General features: G+C 55.3%; 1 protein-coding gene and 1 long non-coding RNA gene across 3 annotated transcripts in view; one reads left to right on the plus strand and one right to left on the minus strand.

The window, feature by feature from the left end:
* KIAA1257 (KIAA1257 ortholog) overlaps nt 1–25,858 on the minus strand; it is a 32,827-nt gene that overhangs the window by 4,511 nt on the left and 2,458 nt on the right. Inside the window, exons 2-11 of one of the 2 annotated variants that reach the window (XM_018038240.1) lie at nt 22,146–22,336; nt 20,777–20,981; nt 19,627–19,758; nt 18,694–18,766; nt 17,277–17,398; nt 13,468–13,614; nt 9,811–9,995; nt 7,991–8,889; nt 5,320–5,514; nt 4,546–4,837 (exon numbers count right to left, since the gene is read on the minus strand). In XM_018038240.1, the coding sequence (XP_017893729.1) occupies nt 4,546–4,837; nt 5,320–5,514; nt 7,991–8,889; nt 9,811–9,995; nt 13,468–13,614; nt 17,277–17,398; nt 18,694–18,766; nt 19,627–19,758; nt 20,777–20,981; nt 22,146–22,336 (2,441 nt within the window). Of the gene's footprint in view, nt 1–4,545; nt 4,838–5,319; nt 5,515–7,990; nt 8,890–9,810; nt 9,996–13,467; nt 13,615–17,276; nt 17,399–18,693; nt 18,767–19,626; nt 19,759–20,776; nt 20,982–22,145; nt 22,337–25,858 lie in introns of those variants that run through there. The other variant, XM_018038239.1, reaches the window with a different exon arrangement.
* On the plus strand, nt 9,682–17,376 carry LOC108633354. The gene is made up of 3 exons (XR_001917005.1): nt 9,682–9,693; nt 9,924–10,197; nt 17,302–17,376. It is a non-coding gene; the product is annotated as an uncharacterized LOC108633354 (long non-coding RNA).

Consider the following 25,858-nt stretch of genomic DNA (forward strand, 5'->3'; position numbering starts at 1 on the left):
CATGCCTTCACACACACACTCCTGCGCCACCAGAATGAGAGACGGTCTCCGGCTTCCAGCCTGCTGCTGTTTGACAATCCAGTCTCGAGAGGAGCTTGTGTAAATGAAAGCTGAGAGGGGGGCGGGGGTGTCAAGTAAGCGCCGGCCACAGAGAAGTATCCAGGGCTTTTCCAAAAGAGAAGGGTTCCTGACGGCTGCCTCAGGGCATTAGGTGCGACCTAGAACTGAGCCAGCCTTTCAGGGCGTGCCCAGGAGCTGCAGCGGATTCCAGAAATACAGGTGGGGCCACAGACGCCAAGCTGCAGAAGCCAGGCCGCCGCAGGAAACGCCCACAGTGCGGGGCAGCCCTCTGACCTCAGTCCACCCTCCCGTGAACCGAGGACCTAAGGGGACAGTCCAGGCCTGAACTCGGCGATGTGCTGACCCCGCGGACATGGCGAGCGGGTTCATCTCACACGAAGGGAAGGAAGTGAGGAAGGCTGGTGTCCGACCCTCTCCAGGAAAGGCCAGGTTTGTCTCCACGGCCGGGGGGGCTCAGTGTACAGACTCTGAGACGGGGAGCCTGAGCCCTGAGCCCAGCTGCTCTGGCCCCGGAGTGGGGCTGGCCGTCTCTCCTGCAGGCCTCGGCTTCTCAGTCCCTGATACCTTTACTGCCTCAGGAGGAGGGGGTGAAGCACTGATCTGATCCTTGGAGGCTCTCGTCCCCTCTGCTCCGCACCCCCACCCAAGGGTTCGCGCGAGCCGCAGACCGCACAGGACTCTGAAAGGGATGAAATAGAGATGTGAAGAAGCGCATGTGTGCGTTGCCTGCCTGCCTGCCTTCATCTAACCTAGACACAGAAATCTGCAACCGTTACTGCGCAAAAATGACCTCCTTCCTCTTGATGGCTCGGCACGCTGCCCTGGCTCAAACCCACCCATAAAGTAGACAGATAGACTAGACCGCCTGCGTGCAAGTGCCTGCCTGGATCCGGCGGCTGTGCACCGACCACAGGCACACTGCCGATCGAGCTGCACTCCAGCGGAGCGTCGGCATAGCGTTCAACGAAGGGGGAAGAAAACCATGCCTCCTTTTGTCCCTCTGACCTCCCTGACTCAGGCCGTGAAGCCCACCCTCGGGCGGGGGTCCGCACCACCCGACAGCCCGGGAGGAAGCCTCTACTGCCTGCTTGCCTCTGCCTGGCACCAGAGTCCCGAGCTGCGTGTCAAGGCCTCGAGGACTCACGTGGCCTCCTGCATCCGGGGGCTGGGGTTCCCCACTGCAGCCTCCCTCCTCAGCCCACCTGGGATGAGTCTGGAGGACGGGGCTTGTCGGGGAAGAAGCCGGGAGATGCACGCCCGCCCGGGGGTGTTAGCTCAGGCACACCCTGCTGGAAGGCACAGCTCTGGAAGCCCACCTGCCCTGAGAAACCGCTTTGCCCAGGGCACCCGAGGCGGGCAAGGGAAGGTGCTGCCATCCTGTGGACACTTCTGGAGCTACAGCTGGACCACCTGCGCTTCCTGGCACCCCGCATTCATAAGGCCAGTAGGGGGCAGGGGGCGGGTCCCGCTTTCAGGAAGCCCCGGGCCACAGGGCTGGTTCCCTCACGCCACTCTTGGAGGGAGGGAAAACGGGGGGAAAAAAGCCTTACACCTCCGGTACAGGGAAAGCAGCTTGGCACCCTTCATGACGGCAGGTGTGCCAGTCAAAACGACAGCAAGAAGCCAAATCCCACCAGTCCCCACGGCCCAGCCTCACAAGTCTACGAGAGCCATGCACGCAGGATGGGGCCGGAGGCACGGCCACCTGCCCCCGAGGCCGTCACTGGGAATGTATACTGGCCAGAGCCCGTCCAAGGGACAGGCTCCCCACAACCCTGCAAGGAAGAAGGGGTCGGGGGGGAAACAACCTATTGAAACGAGCTATACCTGGGATCTGACATGCCCACACCTGGGCCTGGATCCCGAGAAAACTGTCCAGTTTGAACTCGACAGAGGCGCCCCAGTATTCACCACGGCACTACTCACAACACTCAAGACAGGTACCCGTCTCCATGGAGACGGTGGATGCGTAACCGATGGATGCGTAACTGATGGATGCGTAAACCACACATGGTCCCCCTAGAGGATGGGCCGACTGATCACTGAGCCATGAAAAACCACCACTGAGCTTATTTGATTATGCCACCGGTAGCCACAGGGCTGGACCTGGAAGGATCACATGGTATGTCAGGTCAGCCAGACAGAGCATACAATTTCCATTCTAGCAAAATGGAAAGAGATCAGAATGACTAGCAAACAGAAACTCCCAGCTTTCTAACACAGAGTTTCAAAAGGGCACCTTGAGTGGCCAATAGGAATTCAAAGTTGAAGATTAACAGATACGGAGAAATCTGCATTTCTGATAGATAATCCAGGATCGAGGACCTGAAGGTCAGCACAGGGAACTATTCTTGTCCTTCTGAAATAACCTGTATAGCTAAAGAATCCCAGAAGAATAGCTATACTGTACATATATGTCATAACTAAATCAGGTGGTTTTACACCGACAAGCATCGTTTTTCAAACGGACTATACTGCTACATAGCAAAGGCCCGAAATTAAAGGAAAGAAAGAAAAGTCATGCGTAGTTTATTCCCTCTGCCCTCTCTGGCCCTGGCTGGCAGTCCGTCCCTGGAACCTGTCCAGCCCGGAGTCCCTTGGCGGGGCTGTTGGGGGCTGCACAGCTGACGGCATCTGACTACAGCAAACATGAGAAGGCTCGTGACGGCGGGAGGTCCCTAAACTGATGCAGGGGCTGTGAAACCTATTGAGAAACCTAAGATGGGATCTAAGCGCACCGACAATGAGTGGATTTTGTGGATTTTAATATCAGCTACATCTTAGTATAAATAGGAAAAATTAAATAATGGTTGGACTTCAATTAGTAATCTTAATATGAATAGGTATCTAAAAGTATTTCAAAGTAGCAATTCCTAAGACATTAAAAACAAATAGGGAAAATGTTTTAACACATTATAAAAAGTAAAAAACTGAACTAGTGAATTAGGTAAACAGTAAAAGTAGATTGGTAAATAATCCAAGCAGTGTTTCTTTGCGGAAAAGCTAAGACGGTGAACACCAGTGTAAAGAAACCACCTCCTTGTTGCTTTTCATAAAGAGCTCCTGGATATAAAAGGTATATAACTTCTGAAAGATGTTTTTTCACTAGAGGAGGGGCAGGGGCTCTACCCACGTAGACCAGAGGCCTACACAGAATCCAAGGCATCACAGACGGTGGTGGTTTTTAAGCCCTTTTGGTCGGTACTGGTTAAGAGAGGCCTTTGACCGTCAGGCCACACGTACCTGTCTTGCCAACTCCTCACCAGCTCCCCACTCTCCTGTCCCCTTCCCATCTACTCGCATGTTCTGACACAGATTACTTGATCTCCTGTGTTGCTTAGACATGACCTTGGCAGCTTAAGCGAGGTGTTACACACGCGCACACATACACACACACACACTTCTCTATGGTGAACTCAAAGCGAGGTGTTACACGCGCGCACACACACACACACTTCTCTATGGTGAACTCAAAGCGAGGTGTTACACGTGCGCACACACACACACTTCTCTATGGTGAACTCAAAGCGAGGTGTTACACGCGCGCGCGCACACACACACACACACTTCTCTATGGTGAACTCAAAGCGAGGTGTTACACGCCCCCCCCCCCCCCCCCGTGCCCGCGCCACCACACACACACACTTCTCTATGGTGAACTCAAGCGAGGTGTTACATCGCGCGCACACACACACACACTTCTCTATGGTGAACTCAAAGCGAGGTGTTACACGTCCGCACACACACACACTTCTCTATGGTGAACTCAAAGCGAGGTGTTACACGTGCGCACACACACACACTTCTCTATGGTGAACTCAAAGCGAGGTGTTACACGCGCGCGCACACACACACACACTTCTCTATGGTGAACTCAAAGCGAGGTGTTACACCGTCGCGCACACACACACACACTTCTCTATGGTGAACTCAAAGCGAGGTGTTACACGCGCCACCACTTCTTTTGTCAAGCGAGGTGCCGCGGCACACACACACACACACTTCTCTATGGTGAACTCAAAGCGAGGTGTTACACGTGCGCACACACACACACACTTCTCTATGGTGAACTCAAAGCGAGGTGTTACACGCGTGCGCACACACACACACTTCTCTATGGTGAACTCAAAGCGAGGTGTTACACGCGCGCGCACACACACACACACTTCTCTATGGTGAACTCAAAGCGAGGTGTTACACGTGCGCACACACACACACACTTCTCTATGGTGAACTCAAAGCGAGGTGTTACACGCGCGCACACACACACACACACAATGAGCTCTGCCAGGGCCGGAAGGAAGGAGGGAATGTTCAGCCTGGCGTGGCTGTGCCCGTCACCGAGCACTGCCTGGCCTGGGGTCCCCGGGCAGGAGAACACACAGGCCAGAGGCTGGCTGTCCCTCACAGCGCACTGCATGGGACGGGCCGGGAAGGCTCGCAGCCGGCGTGGGGAGCGCCTACCTGAATCAGGCTCGCCTTCTGGCCTCTGCTCTTCAGGATCTCGGCGCTCCGCCACTGCAGGTACTTCTCCTGGTGGGAGTGGATCTGCAACGCGAGGGTGGGCTTCCGGCCCTGGAAGCCCTCGAGACTCGGGGCAGGGGCCACGGCCAGCAGCTTTCGCTCTGTGAGGTCTTCCTGGGACATGGGCATCCCAAACTCCTGGCTCAGCTCCTTGATCATGGCCGAGGAGGGCAACAGGTCTCCCATGATCACCTCCCTGAGCCTGGAGCTGTAGCGGCAGATGCAGTAGGCCCTGGAAGGCAGAAGTGCCCCCGCTCAGCCTCACCCACCTGGCACCGCAGACCTGAGCACCCCCATCTTAGCAGGCGAGGGTGGAGAGCTGGCCCCAGGTCACACAGCGCACACACGAGGTGTCAGATCCTGTCTGCTGCGCCCACAGGGGCAGGGCGCGTGAGGAGGCCTCCTTCCCCGGCCTCCCAGCCCCCCACCACGTGCCGCGCCGGTTCTCTTCTGGCTCAGGTGGCCTTACTGCCTACTTCGCATCCACCGCCGCCCCACTGTGCGCTGAAGGTCAACAGGCTGGCCGAAAGGGTGTGGGGCTCAGGGCTCCTTCCTGCCAGGGGAAGGGCACTAGGTACGGAGCCCCGTGTCAGCGCAGCTGGAAGGACGCCGCGCCAACAGGGGCACAGGGGCGCCCCCGTGTTCCCCTCCTTTAGGGCTGGCCGACTCCGGAGCCGGGACGCTGGGGAAGCCCGGCCGCGCGGCCGCCCGCACCTGCTCAGCGCCTGGAACACCTGCGGCGGGACCGCTTTGCGCACGTAGAGGGCCGCTTGCTTCACCAGCTGCGCCAGCGGCCGGAACAGCCGCACGCGGTACAGGATCGTCTCCAGGTCCGCGTAGAGGCGCTGGCGGAAGCGCAGCTCCGAGTTGTAGAGCGCCTTGAAGGGACCCTGCTCCGCCCGCGGGACCCTGCAAGGCGACAGCGCGCCAGCCGGCTCCTGCCTCTGCCAGGGACGCTGCGCCGAAACGCCGCGAGCCAGACGGCTCGGTCCCAGCGCCCGCCCCGGCCCCCGGCCCGCGTCCTCCCCGCGCCCCCGCGCCCCCGTCCCCGCCGTGTTGCTGCGTTCGAGGCCCTCCATCTCCTCGGACCTGGGGAGACTAGAGGCGGCCTGCGCCGCGGGGCTGTGTGTGCTGGGCTGTGGGGGGCGGGCCCCCTTTGCTGGTTCCCCTGCTCAGGTTTTTCGCCCATTCTCCCACTGGGACGTCTTTATCGTTTCCTTATTCTTTCACAGGCACATCTACACACTCATGAGTACTAACTAGCTCCACATGTTGCAAATACTTTTTCTCACTTTGCGGCTTCTTTTTAGGGTGTCTTTGGATGAACAGAAGTTACTCAGTTTAATATCGCCAAAGCTGTCATTGTTCTCCTTTATTCTAATGCCTCTGTCTTATTTAAGAAGTCTTTATCCAGAGGTCATGAATATGTCCTCCTATCTTATCTGAAAGCTTTACAGTTTGGCTTCTTAAAAATAGATTTTTCTTCTCCAAGAAAAGCAAGAATATACAACGAGGAAAAGACTATCTTCCAGAAGTGGTGCCGGGAAAACGGCGCAGCTACATGTCAAAAAACAAAATTAGAGCATTTCCTCACACCATATACAAAATAGACTCAAAAGTGATCACAGCTCTAAACACAAGGCCTGAAGCCATAAGCCTGTTAGGAGAACAGTAACCTCTTTGACACTGGTCCTAGAAAAAAAATTTTTGGGGGGGGTCTATCTCCCCTGGTGGCTCAGACAGTAAAGAATCTGCCTACAATGCAGGAGACCCGGGTTTCATCCCTGGGTCAGGGAGATTCCCTCGGAGAAGGGAATAGCGACCCACTCCAGTATTCTTGCCTGGAGAATCCCATGGACAGAGGCACCTGGTGGGGTACAGTCCACAGGGTCACAAAGAGTTGGACACAACCGAGTGATTAAACAGACACACACTCAGGCAAGGGAAACAGAAGCAAAAGTGAAACCAATGGGACCTGATCAAACGTAAAAGCTTTTGCACAGGAAAGGAAACCGTCAGCAAAGCATAAGGGCAACCTACTGAATGGGGGAGAACACTTGCCAAGTATATATCTGATGAGGGGTTAATATCCAGTGTTATATGCAACATTAATCCAATATTAACATGCAGTATATGAAGAACTCATGCAACTCTATGTTAGAAAACCAGACAACCCAGTTGAAAAATGGACACAGGCCCTGAACAGGCATTTTTCCAAAGAAGAGACGCACATGGCCAGCAGGTGCAGGAAATCACGTTCAATATTATCAGTTATGAGGAAGATGTGAGTCAGAACCACAAGACAGCAACTCACGCCCATCAGAACGGCTGTCATCACAAAGGCGAGAAATAAAGCGTCGGCAAGGGCGCGGAAAAGGGGAACCCGGCCTGCTTTTGGTGAGAATGTGAACTGACCACTGAGGAAGACAGCAAGGAGGGTCCAACTCCTAGATGATCCAGGAATTCCACTCCTGGATATCTATCCAAAGAAAACGAAAACGATACTTTCAAAATACATACGCACCCAATTTACAACAGCCCACGTATGGCTGCTCTAAGTGCCCGTCAACAGACGAAAGGATAAAGATGGGATCTATAGATACACAGAGTATCACGCAGCCATGAGATAGGGTGAGATTCGGCCACGTGCACCCAGATGGAAGGGCCCAGCCTGCGCTTCGTGATGTGAGTCAGAGAAAGACACACACGTCCTGTTTTCACCTACGTGAAATTTGCATTTGAAAACAAATGAACCACCGAAAGACTTTTTTGGTGGAATCTGAGTAAGAAGAGACACCCGCAGCCTAGTTAAATTGTCAAGTGTCCATCCCTTCCCTGGTGGTTCCGTGGTGAAGAACCCACCTGCCAGTACAGAAGATTTGAGAGCTGCGGGTCTGATCCCCGGGTGGGGAAGATCCCCGGGTGGGGAAGATCCCCAGGTGGGGAAGATCCCCCGGAGAAGGGTACGGCAACCCGCTCCAGCGTTCTTGCCTGGAGAATGCCGCAGAGGAGTCTGGTGCGCTACAGTCCATGGGTCACAAAGACTCCGATGCGACTGAGCCTCACACTCACTCACACACACACACGCACACCCCCCCCCCCGAGGAGCCTAGTGCACTACAGTCCATGGGTCACAAAGACTCCGATGCGACTGAGCCTCACACTCACACTCACACTCACACTCACACACACCCCACAGAGGAGCCTAGTGGGCTACAGTCCATGGGTCACAAAGACTCCGATGCGACTGAGCCTCACACTCACTCACACACACACACACACACACGCACGCCACTGAATCAATGGACGCCTCCCACCAGCGGCGACACTGAGCCTGAGCTAGACAGCGAAGGCGCCCCCACCGCCCTGACGGCGGCCCACGTACCGGCTCTGGTGACGGGCCCACAGCTGCTGGAGGCCGTGGTCAGCCAGGCCCTCCAGGATGAGGAGGTGGACTTTCCCATCCAGCAGGTGGACGCCGGTGAGCACGTCCAGGTCGGGCTGCTCCTGGGTCTTCACCCGGATCTTGAAGGCGGACAGGATCTGCTGGATGTCCTCCAGTGGGTAGGAGTCCAGGGCCAGGGCCCTGGCGTTGATCATGGTGACGTCCTGCAGGAGGCTGTGCAGCAGGGAGACCTGCCTGGACTCGAACACAAAGACCACGCGGCCGAACCGGGAGAGTGTGGGGTCGGCGCCACCCAGCCCTCCACGCAGCGGTACCGCCACATCCACCCGCAGCTTCAGCAGGCAGCTGGCCTCCACGTAGTCCCCTGGCAGCATCAGGCTGTGTGGCACGCCCTCCCTGGGGCCCCGGGGCCCCACCGCGTGCCCTCTCCTGTGGCCGTGGCCCAGGGAGGCGGCCCAGGGCTCGCAGCTGTGCACGGGGACGGCCAGGTTCAGGTACTTGTGGCCGAGGAGGAGGTCGGCGAAGCTGACCCGGGCCACGCCGTGCGGGTCCCACATCTTCTCCTGGGTTGCAAAGGGGTTGCTCTCCGTGTCTCCTGGGGAGATGAGGGCCTCGAGGTTGAGATATGCGTCCAGGGGGTCCTCCCCAAACAGGGTGGGCTTGCGGGAATAGCTCTCGGACTTGCGGTCCCGGTCGTGCACTTCCACCACCATGGGGGGCCCCTCCAGATACTCCCTCAGGTCGCTGGGGTGCATGGCCCCCAGGAAGATGACGTTGACATCCTGGAAGTACACGTGGCTCCCGTGCGGCCGGCCCTCCGTGCGGTGCACCGGGGCCCTGTGGAACTGGTACCTGCAGTGCACGGGGCTGCAGAGCCGCTGCGGACGGCGGGGCCGGGGTCACCCCTGTCCCCCTCCCCCTCCCCTCCAGGCGGCCCCCACCCAGCAGCTCAAATCCCAGCACCAGCTCATCGCCCCCCGCCCCCCACAACCGACAGCCCCCGTGGTCTTCGGTTCATCATCCACAAGCCCCAAGGACAGAGCCCGCTCTTCAGGCCACTGCGAGGACCCAGCGCCACCTGCAGGGCCCCAACCTGGCAGCTGGGAGGGCTCAGCGAGCCGCAAGGTGCCCCCCGCACCCCCGGGATGTCCAGTGCCACGCAGACAGGCCCTATGCCTCCTCTCGTCCCGGGGCCAGGCACGGAGAAGGCAGAGAGGAGAGGCCTTCAGGACAGGGAATCCGTGTGTCCCAGACAGACACATCGGGGGGCTGGCAAGGGTCACCCTGAGCATACAGAGCGCCCACGCAGAACTGGGGTCTGGTGTGAGAGGCCTGGCAGGGGCAGGCCTGTGTCCACACGGAGACAGGGAAGCTCGCAAGCGCTAAGCCTGCTGCATCAGAAGCTGTCCGTTCCCACAGCGTGTGGTCAGAACACACACTGCCACTGCCAAGGCACTGTTTATTTTTCTGATATCAAGGCTGACACTGAAAATTATCTGGAAATGATCCTGGGCGGGTTGGTATGGCCTCCCTGGTACCCGGAAGAAATAATGAAGAAGGCTTTCTGGAGAAATCCACTTCCAAGCCTGGCCTCAGAGAATCGCACTGAGACCCCTCAGGCTGGGGGACTCCTGGCCCCAGGAACCTGACACCTTCTGGGTCTGGCTGAGCGGCCCTAAGTGGTGAGACGGGGCCGACGAGGGTACTTGTCATCAGGGCCCAGGGGACGGGGGATGGCGGGTGAGGCGCGGACGGCTGGAAGGGCCGCTCTGACCCCAGCCGGCCCGGCTCGCACTCACCTCTAGCTCCCTGAAGGGCACGGGCTGCGACGGGAGGGAGGAAACACACTTGATCTTTATGGTCATGGGGTTCAGATCCTGCTTCTGCTCTTCCGTCATGAGGGGAACCTCAGTTTTCAGCGTCAAGAAACAATCTAAGATGCTGGCCGACCTCCCGCTGCCGTGGCTCACGACAGACTCCCATCCTGAGGACAGACAGACAGGGTGAGCCGATTCCCAAAGACAGCCCTGAGACCAGGACAGAGGGGCCAGGGAACCGGAGCGCCGAAGACAAAGTCAGACCTCGAGGAGGAAAACCCGAGATACCGGTCACAACTTGGGGACGCCCACAGGCACCACGTCAGCACCCCTCTCTCCACTGGGGCCTCATAGGTTCCCGAAGAGGATGTGAGTGTGTGCCTTTTTAAAAACGCTCTTGTTTCTTTATCTCTGGCTGGGCTGGGTGCTGGGTCTTCGCGGCCTTGTGGGTGTTCCCTGCTTGCAGCTGAGGGGGGCTGCTCCCTGGTGGCAGGGCCCCGGCTTCTCCCGTCGCAGAGCAGGGGGTCTGGGCGCATGGCCGCTGGCAGTTGCGGCGTGTGGGCTCATTCGTTGCAGTTTTGCAGCAGTGTGACTGCAGAAAGGAAGCAGGACCTGGCCTGCTGCAAGGCACACTGGCTGGGAGAACACTTCTCTCCTAAAAGGGGCCTGGACGTCTCAGCGGGAGGAGACATACTGGGGAAGGCAGGAAAAAAAAAAGCTAAGCCCCAGCCCTGCAAGCCAAGGGGCCTGGTTAGTTTCAAACCCCAGATCTGTTAGTCGCCGTGTGACCTACAAGCAGTCACACGCTCTCAGAGGCTCCACATCCTCGTGTACAAGAGGGACAGAGATCCCGCCCCTCTCAGGGTGCAGAGGATGGCGACGGCTCACGTGCGGGAAGGTGACGGACTGGTAGGCTCGGCTAGCATAGGGTCCACGCACAAAAAGACCGCTTCGCTTCTGTTCACGAGGCTGGTAAGTATATGTTTAGGGCATCCACACTCAAAGAGAGCAGCTGCTTCCAGAACAAGTCCCGGGCACAGACTGGGTACGTCTGCGGGGGCCACAGGCACCTCCTGGAGGACCCCTCCCTGCGCCCTCGTGACTCTCTGCAACAGACCAACTGCTTAAGGCCGTCGCCGATCATGACCTCTGTTCTAGGACTTCATCAGCCTTTTCATAGAAGACCACCCAGTTTAGGACTCTCCAGTGCAAGTTCAGCTCAGTTCAGTCGCTCAGTCGTATCCGACTCTGCGACCCCATGGACCGCAGCACGTCAGGCCTCCCTGTCCATCACCAACTCCCGGAGTTTGCTCAAACTCAGATGTCCATCGCATCAGTGATGCCATCCAACCACCTCATCCTCTGTCATCCCCTTCTCCTCCTGCCTTCAATCTTGCCCAGCATCAGGGTCTTTTCCAGTGAGTCAGTTGTTTGAATCAGGTGGCCAAAGTATTAGAGTTTCAGCTTCAGCATCAGTCCTTCCAATGAATATTCAGGACTGATTTCATTTAGGATGGACTGGCTGGATCTCCTTGTAGTCCAAGGGACTCTCAAGAGTCTTCTCCAACACCACAGTTCAAAAGCATCAATTCTTCAGCACTCAGCTTTCTTGACAGTCCAACTCTCACATCCATACATGACCACTGAAAAAACCACAGCCTTGATTAGACAGACCTTTGTTGGCAAAGTAACGTCTCTGCTTTTTAAAATGCTGCCTAGGTTGGTCATAGCTTTTCTTCCAAAGATCAAGTGTCTTTTAATTTCATGGCTGCAGTCACCATCTGCAGTGATTTTGGAGCCCAAGGAGTTAAAGTCTCTCAGTTTCCACTGGTTCCCCATCTATTTGCCATGAAGTGATGGGACCAGATGCCATGATCTCTGTTTTCTGACTGTTGAGTTTTAAGCCAACTTTTTCACCCTCCTCTTTCACTTTCATCAAGAGGCTCTTTAGTTCTTCTTCACTTTTTGCCATAAGGGTGGTGTCATCTGCATATCTGAGTTTATTGATATTTCTCCCAGCAATCTTGATTCCAGCTTGTGTTTCTTCCAGTCCAGCATTTCTCATGATGTGCTCTGCGTATAAGTTAAATAAGCAGGGTGACAATATACAGTCTTGACGTACACCTTTGCCAATCTGGAACCAGTCTGTAGTTCCATGTCCATTTCTAACTGTTGATTCTTGACCTGCATACACATGTCTCAAGAGGTCACGTGGTCTAGTATTCCCATCTCTTGACGAATTTTCCAGTTTGTTGTGATCCACACAGTCAAAGGTTTTGGCGTGGTCAAGAAAGCAAAAGTAGATGTTTTTCTGGAGCTCTCTTGCTTTTCCAATTATCCAGTGGAAGACTCTCAAGAGCCTTCTCCGACACCACAGTTCAAAACCATCAGTCTCACGCTATTATATTTTATGGGAAAAGCAGCCTGCAGTTGGCCTGATGAGCCACAGCCATCTGCAGTCTGTGGCCACAGACTGTGGCGTCGGTGCCGGGGGCAGGGGGCAGGGGTCTCTCTGCTTCCCTTGCTGGAGGCGCCTGGTGTGCAGCTGCCCCGTCAGCAGCCGTCCTGGCAGAGGAGCAGCCTCCTCACCAGCAGCCTGTCCGATCCCGCCATGTGCAGGGCTCCCCTCAGAGCCGTCCACACACAGCATCTTTTGTGATCCGTGCTACACCCCTGGGGGGAAGGAAGTCACTGTCCCCATTTCACAGATGAGGACACTGAGGCTCAGAGAAAGCAGGCAACCTGCTGGGGAGCGGCTGAGCCAGAATCACAGCCGGCGTGTCACTCCTGCAGTCCCTGTCAGCGTGTACAAGGCCCTCACGGCAGAGCTTACAGGAGGGGAGCCCAGGCGCCTCTCGGCTTCGCCTGCCAGACACGCCCCTCCAGCAGGCGTGTCTTCAGTCGGGCGTCCCCCTCCCCTCACTGCAAAGTCAGGAGCCGGCCAGGCAGGTCCCCGGGGCCCACCCACCTGGAGCAGCAGCGGTTCATGAAGCAGCGTGAACCCAAGACGCTGCCCCAGGCGGGGTCTCGGGGCGGCTGCATGGAGGCATGGTCCTTCTGGACAGGGCTCGGGCAGTGCGTGAAAAGTCCCTGAAAACTCACTTTGGGTGGAACTGATCTTCAAAAATCTGTCTGGAAGTGCGAACTGAAAAGTTGAGTGTTTTCTCGAAACGTTATCAACATCAACCCAAGTGCCTACAAGAACAAGAATTTTCCCAGCATTCCTGAACCTGGAGAGTGACCCTGTGAGTCGACCTAAGCTACTTCTTCAGATCATCCGGAAGACGGTGCTGATGGTCAAAAAACCCAGAGTGAAGTAAGTCTCGGATTCCCTTCTCTGAAACAAGGATTCCCTCCATGTTACCTTTTTAAGACAAGGTCAGATAATTTTACTCAATCAGCTAATTTTTTCCATCCATGGACAGAATACCTATTTATTTTCGATCAAACCCAGTTTATAAATTGGGGCGGATCTTCAAAGCAAAAGACTCAGACCCTTGTTCTGCCCCTGAGCTGTGTGTCCTCAGGGAAGCTCCACACTGAAGAAACGGTGAGGATGATAACCACGCCCTCTTCAGCAGCACCATCAGTTCACCGGGTCAGAGTCACAGCCCACCTGCCGGGACGCCGGGTGCCTACCTGCCAGTAGCGGCAGGACCTCCAGCTGGATGGAGAAGCTGCCGTGCTTCACGGGGCCTGCCAGCCGCACATCCGCGGCCCTCTCCCCGCGAGACGTCTTCCTCCTCCTCTGCACCTTCCTCCTGCCGTCCGACTCTCTCCGCTTACCTGTGAGATCAGAGGAAGGGAAGAGCGTCAGGGAGGGCTCCCTGCAGTCAGAGGCTCCTGCCCCACCCCAGCGGCGCCCACCTGTGGAGAGCAGCAGGAAATGAGGGGGCGTCCTGGTCCCCTACCCACCGCTGCCCAGAGCCTGCCGTGCTGACACCAGCCACGGAAAACACCCAAGCTCTCCTCCACGTTGGCCCTTAACCGCAGCGCAGGGTTGACGGCTGGGCCCTGGAGCTGAGCCATCACAGTTCCAGAACCAGCTCCTTGTCTCCTACGGGGCAAGCGCTGTAACCAAGCTGAGCCTCAATCCCCCGTCTGCCAAAGAGAGAAGCGAAACGTCCGTGAGAGGCTCAGCCCAGAGCCCAGCTCAGATGACAGGACGCAGGCGCCGGGCGACTAAAACCGCAAGCTACTGGTTCTGCGGCAGAAAGACCGACGGGACCGACCGCGCTGGGCCAACTCCCAGGAACAGGCACACACAGAGGGGCGCGACAGGGGCCCGAGGGAGCACTTCTGATCAGCGGGAAAGGGGGCACTGGGTGACTAAGGGCACTGACTGTCCACGCCACATGCAGGGTGAGCTGCAGACCAAAGACGGAAAAGAAAAACTCCACAACGATCAGACGCACACCTGGGGGACTAGGCTGCCGTCTGGATAAGCACAAGTTTCCAAACTGTTCCCCAAGGTGCAAACTGGGGAAGAACAGGCAAACGCCTGTCACACGTGGCGAGACAGCCTCCGTGCAGGGGAGCGGTGAGACACGGCCCAGCCTGCGGAGCTTCCGCTGCGTGAACTACGCAGAACTGCTCAAAAGACCCTAAAAAGTAAGGCTTGGGGACAATAGGAAAAATCATTTCAACCCAACAGAACAACATAAATGAAGACACACACACAGAGCGAAGACTCCCAGACGCTCCCGACCCCACGAACCAGGAACTGGGCCCTGACTCTGCCAAGCGAGGGTGACGCAGAGGAGAAGTGGGAATCCTTGGTGCTGCTGTCAGGAGAGCAAGGGGGTATAGCCAGGACTATACCAGCAGCATCTCCCGAGGTACCAGCGAGCCTGTCCCGCAGTCGGGAACCCGCAGGGCAGGCGCCCAGAGCCTCCTGCGTGTGCTGGAGCCCCAGCAAGGACGGGCACAGCTGCTGGCAGCGATATGAAACTGGTGACCAGCAGATGGCTCTCAGCGAGGCCAGGGTGGGCGGAGAGGCCGGACTGGCGCCGGTCAGTCAGCTCAGCCGCTCAGGCGTGTCCAGCTCTTTGCGGCCCCATGGACTGCAGCACACCAGGCCTCCCTATCCATCACCGACTCCCGGAGCCTACTCAAACTCATGTCCATCAAGTTGGTGATGCCATCCAACCATGCCATCCTCTGTCATCCCCTTCTCCTCCCGCCTTCAATATTTCTGAGCATCAGGGTCTTTTCCAGTGAGTCAGTTCTTCGTATCAGGTGGCCAAAGGATCGGCGGTTCAGCTTCAGCATCAGTCCTTCCAATGAATATTCAGGACTGATTTTCTTTAGGATTGACTGGTTGGATCTCCTTGCAGTCCAAGAGACTCTCAAGAGTCTTCTCCAACACCACAGCTCAAAAGTATCAATTCTTCGGCACTCAGCTTTCTTCACAGTCCAACTCTCACATCCATACGTCACCACTGGAAAAACCATAGCTTTGACTAGACAGACCTTTGCTGGCAAAGTAATGTCTCTGCTTTTTAATAAGCTGTCTAGGTTGGTCATAGCTTTTCTTCCAAGGAGCAAGTGTCTTTTAATTTCATAGCTGCAATCGCCATCTGCAGTGATTTTGGAGCCCAAGGAAATAAAGTCTCTCACTATTTCCATTGTTTCCCCATCTACCCATGAAGTGATGGGACTGGATGCCATGATCTTCGTTTTTTGAATGTTGAGTTTTAAGCCAACTTTTTCACTCTTCTCTTTCACTTTCATCAAGAGGCTCTTTAGTTTTTCTTCGCTTTCTGCCATAAGGGTGGTGTCATCTGTGTATCTGAGGTTACTGATATTTCTCCCGGCAATCTTGATTCCAGCTTGTGCTTCATCCAGCCCGACATTTCTCATGATGTACTCTGCACAGAAGTTAAATAAGCAGGGTGACAATATACAGCCTTGACGCACTCCTTTCCCGATTTGGAACGAGTCCATTGTTGCATGTCGGCTTCTAACTGTTGCTTCTTGACCTGCATACAGATTTCTCAGAAGGCAGGAAAGGTGGTCTGGTATTCCCATCTCTTCAAGAATTTTCTACAGTTTGTGGTGATCCACATAGTCAAAGCCTTTGGCGAAGTTAAGAAAGCAGAAGTAGATGTTTTTCTGGAACTCTCTTGCTTTTTCGATGATCCAGTGGATGTTGGCAATTTGATCTCTGGTTCCTGTGCCTTTTCTAAATCCAGTTTGAGCATCTGGAAGTTCACAGTTCATATACTGTTGAAGCCTGGCTTGGAGAATTTTGAGCATTAGTTTGCTAGCATGTGAGTCGAGTGCAATTGTGCGGTAGTCCGAGCATTCTTTGGCGTTGCCTTTCTTTGGGATTGGAATGAAAACTGACCTTTTTCAGTCCTGTGGCCACTGCTGAGTTTTCCAGGTTTGCTCACATATTGAGTGCAGCACTTTCCCAGCATCATCTTTCAGCATCTGAAACAGCTCATGCTGACACAAATACATCACAGGGAAAGAGGCAGGTTCAGAGCTTCCTTGGCAAGTCCGACTCTCTGTGACCCCAGGGACTGCAGCCCCCAGGCTCCTCTGTCTGCGGGGATCCTCCAGGCAAGAGCAGCGGAGTGGGCTGCCATTCTCTCCTCCAGGGATCCTCCCGACCCAGGGAGGGTTAGGGAGATGCTCTGCTGCAATTACACCCGAGAGGACGGGAATGGGGGGCAAGTGTCCCGTGTGCTGCCTCTAGGACCCTGGAGACTCAACAGTTTGCTGAAAACCTGGGGAGGAAATCTAAGCCAAGAAGGAGGAGGTGGACTCAGGGATCCGAGGATCCTCGCTGGGAGCCTGACTCTCAGACACACGCTTCCGAGAGCGGCTCCTGGGACCTGGGATGCAGTTTCCCTGGTTCCACCCTAAGAAGCATGCACCTTCTCAGCTTCCAAAGAGTCTCTCCATATACGCCACAGCCCACATACCTACCCTACACAGCATCGACCACACGGAGGTGTAATTAATTTTCTGGACGTCTCTGGTCAGTATTACAGAATTTCATGTCCCCCCTTCCCTGGCGACTGAGATGCTTAAGAATCCACTTGCAATGTGGGAGAGCTGGGCTTGATCCCTGGGTCGGGAAGGTCTCCTGGAGGAGGGGATGGCCACCCACTCCAGCACTCTTGCCTGGAGGATCCCATGGACAGAGGAGCCTGGTGGGCTGCAGTCCACGGGGTCGCAGAGTCGGACACGACTGAGACGCTAAGCACATATGCGCAGCACAATGGACCAGAAGCACAGAAATACTGGTGGCAGAGAACGGGTGGGCGGCTCAGCGGCCGGCCCGCGAGACAGACTGGGTCGGTTAAACACTGCACAGAGTATTGTTTACTTTTGATTAACATGGGAACCTTATCGAAGAATTCTGAATTTGAAGCATTTCATAATTCTCTTTCAGGTCCAGTCCCACTATAAAGTTCCAAAATCCCATCCTGACTTACTCTGAAATTTCTGCTTCTCCAACAGGGTTGTCAAGCTGCTAAATGATGGCTTCTCAATCAGCTCCTTCGCCTCTGTTGTGGTTGCCCCTCCCGAAGGAGTAACCGGTTTGGAATCACCCCACCTAGAAAGTGCACAAGGAGAAAAATACAGGCAAGCGAGACAAATTAGGGATCGGAGCTAAGAGTCTATTTACTGGATTGAATGTAAGTAGATTCTCAAAAAGATGACACAGCCTTCCTTTAAACGACTGCCTCTAACAGTTCGACGTGCATTTGAGTCACTGTTACTGATAAAATTCAAACTGTAGTTCAGCCAGCCTTGGGTGGCCCTGAGACTCCCATCTCCAACAAAGTCCCACTAATGATGAGGCTGCTACTCTGCAGACAGCCTTGCACCATCAATTATGACGATTAAAAATATATTACTAAAATAAAATCAACTGAGAACTCTAAAATATCTAGGAATTCACTTACAGGAATTACCCACAACATGTACAGGAAAAAAAATTCACCCTATTCAAAGTCATAAAGGAGGGACAAAATTAGGTGAAAAGATATACTGTGATCATGGATGAGGGAACTTCATAATGTAAAAATGGCAATTCTCTCCAAATAAATCTATAAATTCCTGCAAAAAAACCTTTAACCAACATTTTCAAATGATGTGTTCTGAGTCACTGCTGTACAGAAGAAACTAATGCCGTGTTGTAAATCTCCTGGACTTCAATACAATTTGTTGTTGAACGACAGTTCTCTTGGTCCTTCCCATGCCATCCCCTCAAGTCACCAGGTGGATCTCCCTTCTCCCCCTGGTCCCCACAGCGTCTGAGAAACCCCCTTCTCTGGTTTCCCCCTTAGGCTCCCGGAGGTCCAGGAGCAACAGCCCGCCCAGCAGGAGGTGCTGGGGACTCAGCTGTCCAGTGGTGTGGGTTGGGATCCTGGCTTTACCAACGCCCCCAAGCCTCCCAAGGATTCTAGTTTTATAAGTCTGTGCCAACCACTTAGCCGTGAAGTCCCGGATGGAGAAAATGGAGATGGTACTGCCACCCCCCCGCGTGACGAAGCTGTCGGTAATATGAAACGCACTAACGGCAGCCCACACCAGTGCTCGAGCCTGGAGAATCCCACGGGCCGAGGAGCCCGGTGGGCTACCGTCCATGGGGTCGCAGGGTCGGCCACGACTGAGCAACTTCACCTTCACTTTCACTGGGTGCAGAAGCAGGGGCCTGAGGCATGACACGGGCTCAGAGGACTCAGAGGACCTTTCTCGGTTCTGTGCCCCCACGTGGACTGCGTGAGCTCCTGGTTAAGAGAAGCTACCAAAACTCCACGCGACTCTGGGAGGGGGGCTTGCGGGGCAGGAAGAAGAGGAGGCCCCTTTCCCACACCACCAAAAACAGCACGGGGCCCTTCTTACTGGACTGTGGCAAGCTCTTCCGACCTGAGTAGCTTTTCGTGGTCCTCGGGGCTCCCGGGAAGAGTTTCCGCATCTGCTGGGAGAGAACCCAACCACGTGAGCCAGCGCCTCCAAGCCTCCTGCCCTGTACCAGCTCACCAAGAACGAGGGCCCTGGACACGTTTGCAGTGCCAGCCCCCGAGCCGCAGTCTCCAAGCGTTCAGCACAATGTCTGTGGATAATACACAGCTAAATGGACGAGTATGCAGATAACTATGATTATTTGGACAAACGGAGGCAAGACTAGGCCTCTAAGTCCTTATGTAACAATCCACCGAGAACAAAGCAGAAGCCTCTTCTCCATTCACGCGGCCGCTTTAGCACCGTTCACGCTGGAGACTACTGGGAACGCTCCCCAGGTTCCTCTGTTCCCACCGACAGCGAACAGTGGAGCAAGTCGCAGCGGTGCGGCAGATGAGATACTATGGAGCTGCCACAAGGTCACGGAGCGTTGCTAAGGAAATAGAAGGTGACGACGCAATGATCTGACTCTAGAAGATTACGTACCCAGAATAACCTCATCTGTACTAAAAAAAAGAAGAAAATCTTAGCACAAAAATGAAAGAATCTGCCACAACAGGATAACCAAGATATTGCAGCTTTGTTCCTGGTGACCGAACAATCCATTACGTTCCCTGCTTGCTTTACACTTTTCTGTACTTACTGACTATTCTAAAAACCAAACAAAAGCTATGTAATGTCTCCACTGAGAGAAGGGTTTTTTATAACTGACCAAACTGGAAGAATTAGCTACAGTGATTGGCTGGGTGGGTGGGGAGCCACACCCAGCTCGGAGCAGGAGGCGCCGGCCCGTGCGCACGTGTCACCCGGGACCCCCAGCCGCCGCCCTCCAGCGGGGTCCGCGCGCAGCCCGCGCAGGCCGCCTGCACTCACCGTGCACTGGCTTCAAGGACCGACTCGGTTTCTCGGGCTTCTCTGGCGTGGGGTCCTGGTACTGCTCCTCCTTGACGTGAACGCCCCGTTCCAACAATCTTCTCTGACTTAGAACCACACTTTTCACTTCCTCTGGAACACAGGAGGCTGCATCGCTGACTTGGCTCATCAGAAACACACTTACTGCTCACCCACCAGGTGAGCGTCCCTCGCCCGGCGCTGGAGCGGTAAGACGGGGAGCCGCGGCCGGGCAGCATGCCCACCCCGCCGCCCGGCTTCTCCCAGGCGAGTCCCTAGGCCGGCGCCTGTGGCTGCGGTAGACGCTCAGCCTGCACTGGGAGGCAGGCACCACCGCCTGCCCATCTTACAGAGGCTTCCGTCACCCTGGTGTGGTCAGGGAACCCACCCTTTACCAAGGGCGACGCCCCTCAGGGTCTCCCCCAGCTGTCAGTGGGGGCGGACGAGCAGAGCAAAGGGAGGGAAGGTTAAAGCAGACAGACAGGTGAGACCGGGCGTGGTACTGGACGATGGATGGCCCTTTGGGGACAAGAAATTAGGCCAAGAGCCCCGGTGCCGCGAGGCTGGCCCTGCAGTGCGGAGGAGCCTCGTGTCTTCAGGGCCCAGGGCTGGTCCCGGGGTGCAGGTGATGGCGCCGGTGAGAAAGAAGGCTCAGGGCGGCGGGAGCACGGTGCCTTCAAGACTGGACTCCGACGTCACACTTGGTTCCCAAAGACGCTGGGCAGCCGTGAAAAGCCACAGAGCCGCCAAGCGCCAGGGTCTCAGGCGTGATACAGGAAGGTCAGGGGCGGCAGAGAGGAGACAGGAAAAATGTGTGTGCAGACAGAGGAGGCAGGTGAGGGCAGAGAGCCCCAGGAGAGCCACACCAGGCAGGGCCACCAAGCAGGCGCTGGGCCGGGGGCAGCGGCGGCCGAGAGCGGCGGGCATGGCAGGAGCCAGCCACGGCCTGGGGCTTCAAAGGGTCACTGGCCAACGCTGAGAGCAATGGAGGTGTTGCTGTGCTCACAGGCGCCAGCTCGGGCCCCCAAAACCAGACGCGCCCAACAAAGGGACACTGGCTTTCTGCTGTCAACTGGTGAGAGGCCACCACGTCCTGGGAACGTTTCAAGTCAAACCCAGACACCTGACTTACCGAAAGAGCCCATATCTTCCATAAACCCGGAAGGCTTTAGCCGATAATACTTGACTCTCTTCGAAACCTTTTCCTTGGTGTCCCAGACCTTCAAGGTGATTTTGTGAAAATTTATTTTCTTCAGTAACTCCTTGGTCACGTTGATGTTGAAAGCTTGGGTCCACGACACCCAAACCCTGTCCCCTTCTTGCCACGGCTTGATGGTCTGTGTGAAAGGACAGGAGACTCTCAGGGGCCAATATCTGACCGCCAGCGCGGCGAGCAAGGCCCGGCCCTCTGCCTGTCTGTGTGTCCCAACCTCTCCCGGCTCCCAGCTCACATCAGGAATCAGGAAATGGGTGCCAGGAACAGGGGCTTGTGTGCCTCTGGGTTCCTCGGAAAAATAAAAGTAAAAGCAATTCCTGCAGAGATGTCCTCCCCAGGGGCTCGCCATCCCGCCCCGAGCCCCGCCCTAGTGCAGAGTGCCCGCGCCCAGGAGCAGACGCCCGTGCTCACGCACACACATACGAAGAAACAGCAAGAGCTGCCAAAGCTTTGGAAACACCAAAGAAATCCTTAGGTTGAAAATACCTGCACAGACAATCCTCAGGCCACTATCATTAGGTTCATGCACATTGCCATTCGGCAGATCTGGGACGGGGCCCAGTTCAGTTCAGTTCAGTTCAGTCGCTCAGTCGTGTCTGACTCTGCGACCCCATGAATTGCAGCACACCAGGCCTCCCTGTCCATCACCAGCTCCTGGAGTTCACTCAGACTCATGTCCATCGAGTCAGTGATGCCATCCAGCCATCTCATCCTCTGTCGTCCCCTTCTCCTCCTGCCCCCAATCCCTCCCTGCATCAGAGTCTTTTCCAATGAGTCAACTCTTCGCATGAGGTGGCCAAAGGACTGGAGTTTCAGCTTTAGCATCATTTCTTCCAAAGAAATCCCAGGGTTGATCTGCTTCAGAATGGACTGGTTGGATCTCCTTGCAGTCCAAAGGACTCTCAAGAGCCTTCTCCAACACCACAGTTCAAAAGCATCAATACTTCAGCGCTCAGCTTTCTTGACAGTCTAACTCTCACATCCATACATGACCACAGGAAAAACCACAGCCTTGATTAGACGGACCTTAGTCGGCAAAGTAGTGTCTCTGCTTTTGAAAGGTCTTGAATTTCCAGCAAGTTCCAGGGGAAGCCAGCATGCATTACGGCTCCTGCTGTTTCTTGTGGTTATCAGACGACATGCAAGGCCACACACACAAACACACACACACACAGACACACACACACACAGACACACACACACACACAGACACACACACACACAGACACACACACAGACACACACACAGACACACACACACAGACACACACACACGCACACTCACCTTCACTCCCGAGTCCAGGAACACTTTGGCCACGGCTGGGAACAGCAGCACGTCGACTTTCCTATGCTCCCCGTCGTCGGGCAGGAGGGAGTGCTCGATGTGGTAGTAACGATGGGCCTTTGCAACGGGCTTGTCTGGTTTAGGCTGCTGCCTGTATTTTTCAACCAAGCTCGAGAGCCTCCCTCTATGACCTAGAGGACACGGACGGAGTGAGTCCCGTCCTAACCTCACGGGAGAAGGCAGAGTCGTCTCCATGACTCCCTGCTCCCAAGAAGAGCCGGAGGCTGGGGCGGGGTGGGGAGGGGGACCCCTGTACAGCCACCGTCCGGCGTGAGGATGCATGTCGGGCCCTTCGCTCATGACTCTGAGGTCAGCATCTCCGTAAAGGTGTTAAAACCAAGCATCACAGCACGATGGGCTTTGTGCAACATCAGCGGCATGAACACGACAACAGAGTAGGGGTTTGTGGGGCGGGCACCCTGGGGGGCATCCTGGGGGGCACCCTGGGGGGGCATCCTGGGGATATCCTGGAGGGGTATCCTGGGGGGCACCCTTGGGGGTATCCTGGAGGGGTACCCTGGGGGGCACCCTTGGGGGTATCCTGGAGGGGCATCCTGGGGGGCACCCTGGAGGTATCCTGGAGGGGTATCCTGGGGGGCACCCTGGGCAGGTAATCCTGGGGGCATCAGGCACCCTGGGGGTATCCTGGGGGGCACCCTTGGGGGGTATCCTGGAGGGGTATCCTGGGGGGCACCCTTGGGGGGTATCCTGGGGGGCACCCTGGGGGTATCCTGGGGGGCACCCTTGGGGGGTATCCTGGAGGGGTATCCTGGGGGGCACCCTTGGGGGGTATCCTGGGGGGCACCCTGGGGGTATCCTGGAGGGGTATCCTGGGGGGCACCCTTGGGGGGTATCCTGGGGGGTACCCTGGGGGTATCCTGGGGTGGGGGGTGCCCCAGAGGCCGTCAGCGAGTCGTGCAGGGGCAAAGCTGGCAGCCACCCCAGGCTGAGCCCACCGAAACCTCACCAAGGAAGCTGCGAGACGTGGGGCAGCGGGGCAGACAGAACACAAATGGAGTGTGGGCTTCCCCAAAAGGCACAGCCCTCCAGGCCTGCCCTTGAGTGTCAGCTGGAGCCTCCAGGCTGAGTGTTAACACAGCGAAAAGGTGACTCAGGAACCCCACACGGCCTCCTCTGAGCCGCTTTCTGTAAGACTGACGACTTGAAAACTGTTGCTGTAAAGTGTCAATGGTGTATTGCCCAGGAGGCTGCTGTACGTGGGAGGTGGCCCCCACGGTCTTCAGGAACGAGCTTCTCACAGCCGGCCTCAGGGGCAGGAGGGGTCCTGGTGAGGGGAGGTGGCGAGGAAGCTGGCAGCTTCGCAGACCCGCGTCCAGACTCAAGCCGCCGCGGGACCCGCCTCCAGACTCAAGCCGCCGCAGGCCCGCAGGTCACACGCTCTCCAGCTGCCTGTCCACAGGCTCCAAATGCTGCAGCGCAGCAGCAAGCAATGCAACAATATCAATCCCCAAAAAGGCGGGCAACGCGACAACAGCTCTCCAGAAAGTTAAGACGCTTACTCCTTGGAAGACAAATCTAGACAGCGGATAAAAAGCAGAGACAATATTTTGTCTACAAAGGTCTGTCTAGTCAAAGCTATGGTTTTTCCAGTAGTCACACATAATTATAAGAGTTGGACAATAAAAAAGGCTGACACCGAAGAATTGATGCCTTCAAACTGTGGTGCTGGATAAGACTCTTGAGAGTCCCATGGACAGCAAGGAGATCAAACCAGTCAATCCTAAAGGAAGTCAACCCCGAATATTCATTGGAGGACTGAAGCTGAAGCTCCAATACTTTGGCCACTGATGTGAAGAGCTGACTCGCTGGGAAAGACTGAGGGCAGGAGGAGAAGGGGACGGCAGAGGATGAGATGGTATCATGGACTCAAAGGACATAAGTTTGAGCAAACTCCAGGAGATAGTCAAGGACAGGGAAGCCTGGCGTGCTGCAGTCTGTGGGGTCGCAAAAAGTCAGGCGCGACCGAGCGACTGAACACCAATCCAAAAGAAATAAACACACATCATAAGCCCAGCAATTCCTGAAATTCAGGCGACACAAGGACCCACACACAAGCCCAGAAATGTCCATACGACGGTGTCTACTGAATAACTGGAGACAACTTACATGTTTGCCAACACGGGGCAGGGTAAATCAGACACACGGGACGGAGCCCTACAGCACACAGGTGTTTAAAGCCAACACCGACAGAGCGAACCGAGCCTGCGCGTATCCGGTGCGATACCCGAGATACACCGCCAACGTTTCAAGGAGCAAGCTGTAGATCAGGATACGTAAGCAAACAACTTGCATGAACGAACTTCATGGATCAGCTCATAAACGTTCAGGTATTTAAGGGAAAAACATTGAAGCTAGAATTTTACACCTACCAAAGAGATAGGTCCTTCAAAGATACTGATGCTGTGAAGATACTTTCAGGCAAGCTCTCTGTAAGTGGAACTGACAGCGATCTATTTTATAAACGCCTTTGGAGAAAGGGCCAAAAAAGCAAACCAAGTCTAAGAGAAGCTGCAAGAGATGCGAAGGTTGCAGGTGATCAAATAACCACCCGTGTTCTCTGGGGCGGTGTTTGCAGGTATCGTTTGCATGTCTGCATGGTATCAACAGACCAAAGATAAAAAGTACCATCATACATAAAGGAGGCCACACACAGTGACAAAGAATTCGATTTGCCAAGAAAAGATAGGTCAGTTTTGAACACGGTATACATCTAACCAAACAGTTAGTCATCAACAGAACCACAAGGCGATGCTGAAATGAATCATCACGGGCGGAGATCTCAAGTAGGGCAGCAAAAAAGACACGTCAAAAAACGGAGAACTGCTGGATACGCCGCGGAATAAACCTACCTACGCAGGCAAGGGACCTGTGCTCCACAAACTGTCAGATGCCGGGGAAGGAGCTGGGGACCACGCAGATGGGGGCACAGGCCGCGTGCCATCCGACGGGGGGGCGCAGCCCTGTGCAAGTGACGTACCACCCAAAGCAAACTACAGACTCCACACGCTCCCTTCCACACTGTCAGCGGCATTCTTCACACACCCAGAACAAAAGAACGGTTTAAGTGTGAATGGAAACACAAAAGGCCCTGAATACGCAAAGTGTTACTGAGAAAGAGGACCAGGGCTGGAGGACTCTGGCTTCCTGACTTCAGACGACACTACAAAGCTATAGCGGTCGAAACACTACGGTACTGGCACAAAGACGGAAATACAGATCAATGGAACAAAATAGAGTCTCCAGAGATGAACCTCCCGCACCTATGGTCACCTAATAAACAGCAAAGGAGGAAATAATATAACCATCTCTTTCAATAAGCGGTGCCAGCAAACTGGACAGCTGCATACAAAAGAACGAAATTAAGACATTTCCTGACACCATACGCAGAAATACACTCAAATGGACTAAAGATCTACATGTAAGACCAGATACTCTAAAATCCCTAGAGGAAAACATAGGCAGAACACTCTCTGACATAAACTGCAGTAATGTTTTCGGGGATCCATCTCCCAGAGTGATGGAAATACAAAGGAAACGAAGCAAATGGAATCTCATTCAACTTTAAGGCTTCTGCACAGCAAAGGAAGCCACAGACAGCATGAAAAGGCGACCTGTGGATGGGAGAAAATATT

Source organism: Capra hircus, chromosome 22, assembly GCF_001704415.2.
Source record: "Capra hircus breed San Clemente chromosome 22, ASM170441v1, whole genome shotgun sequence".
Lineage (NCBI taxonomy): Eukaryota > Metazoa > Chordata > Mammalia > Artiodactyla > Bovidae > Capra > Capra hircus.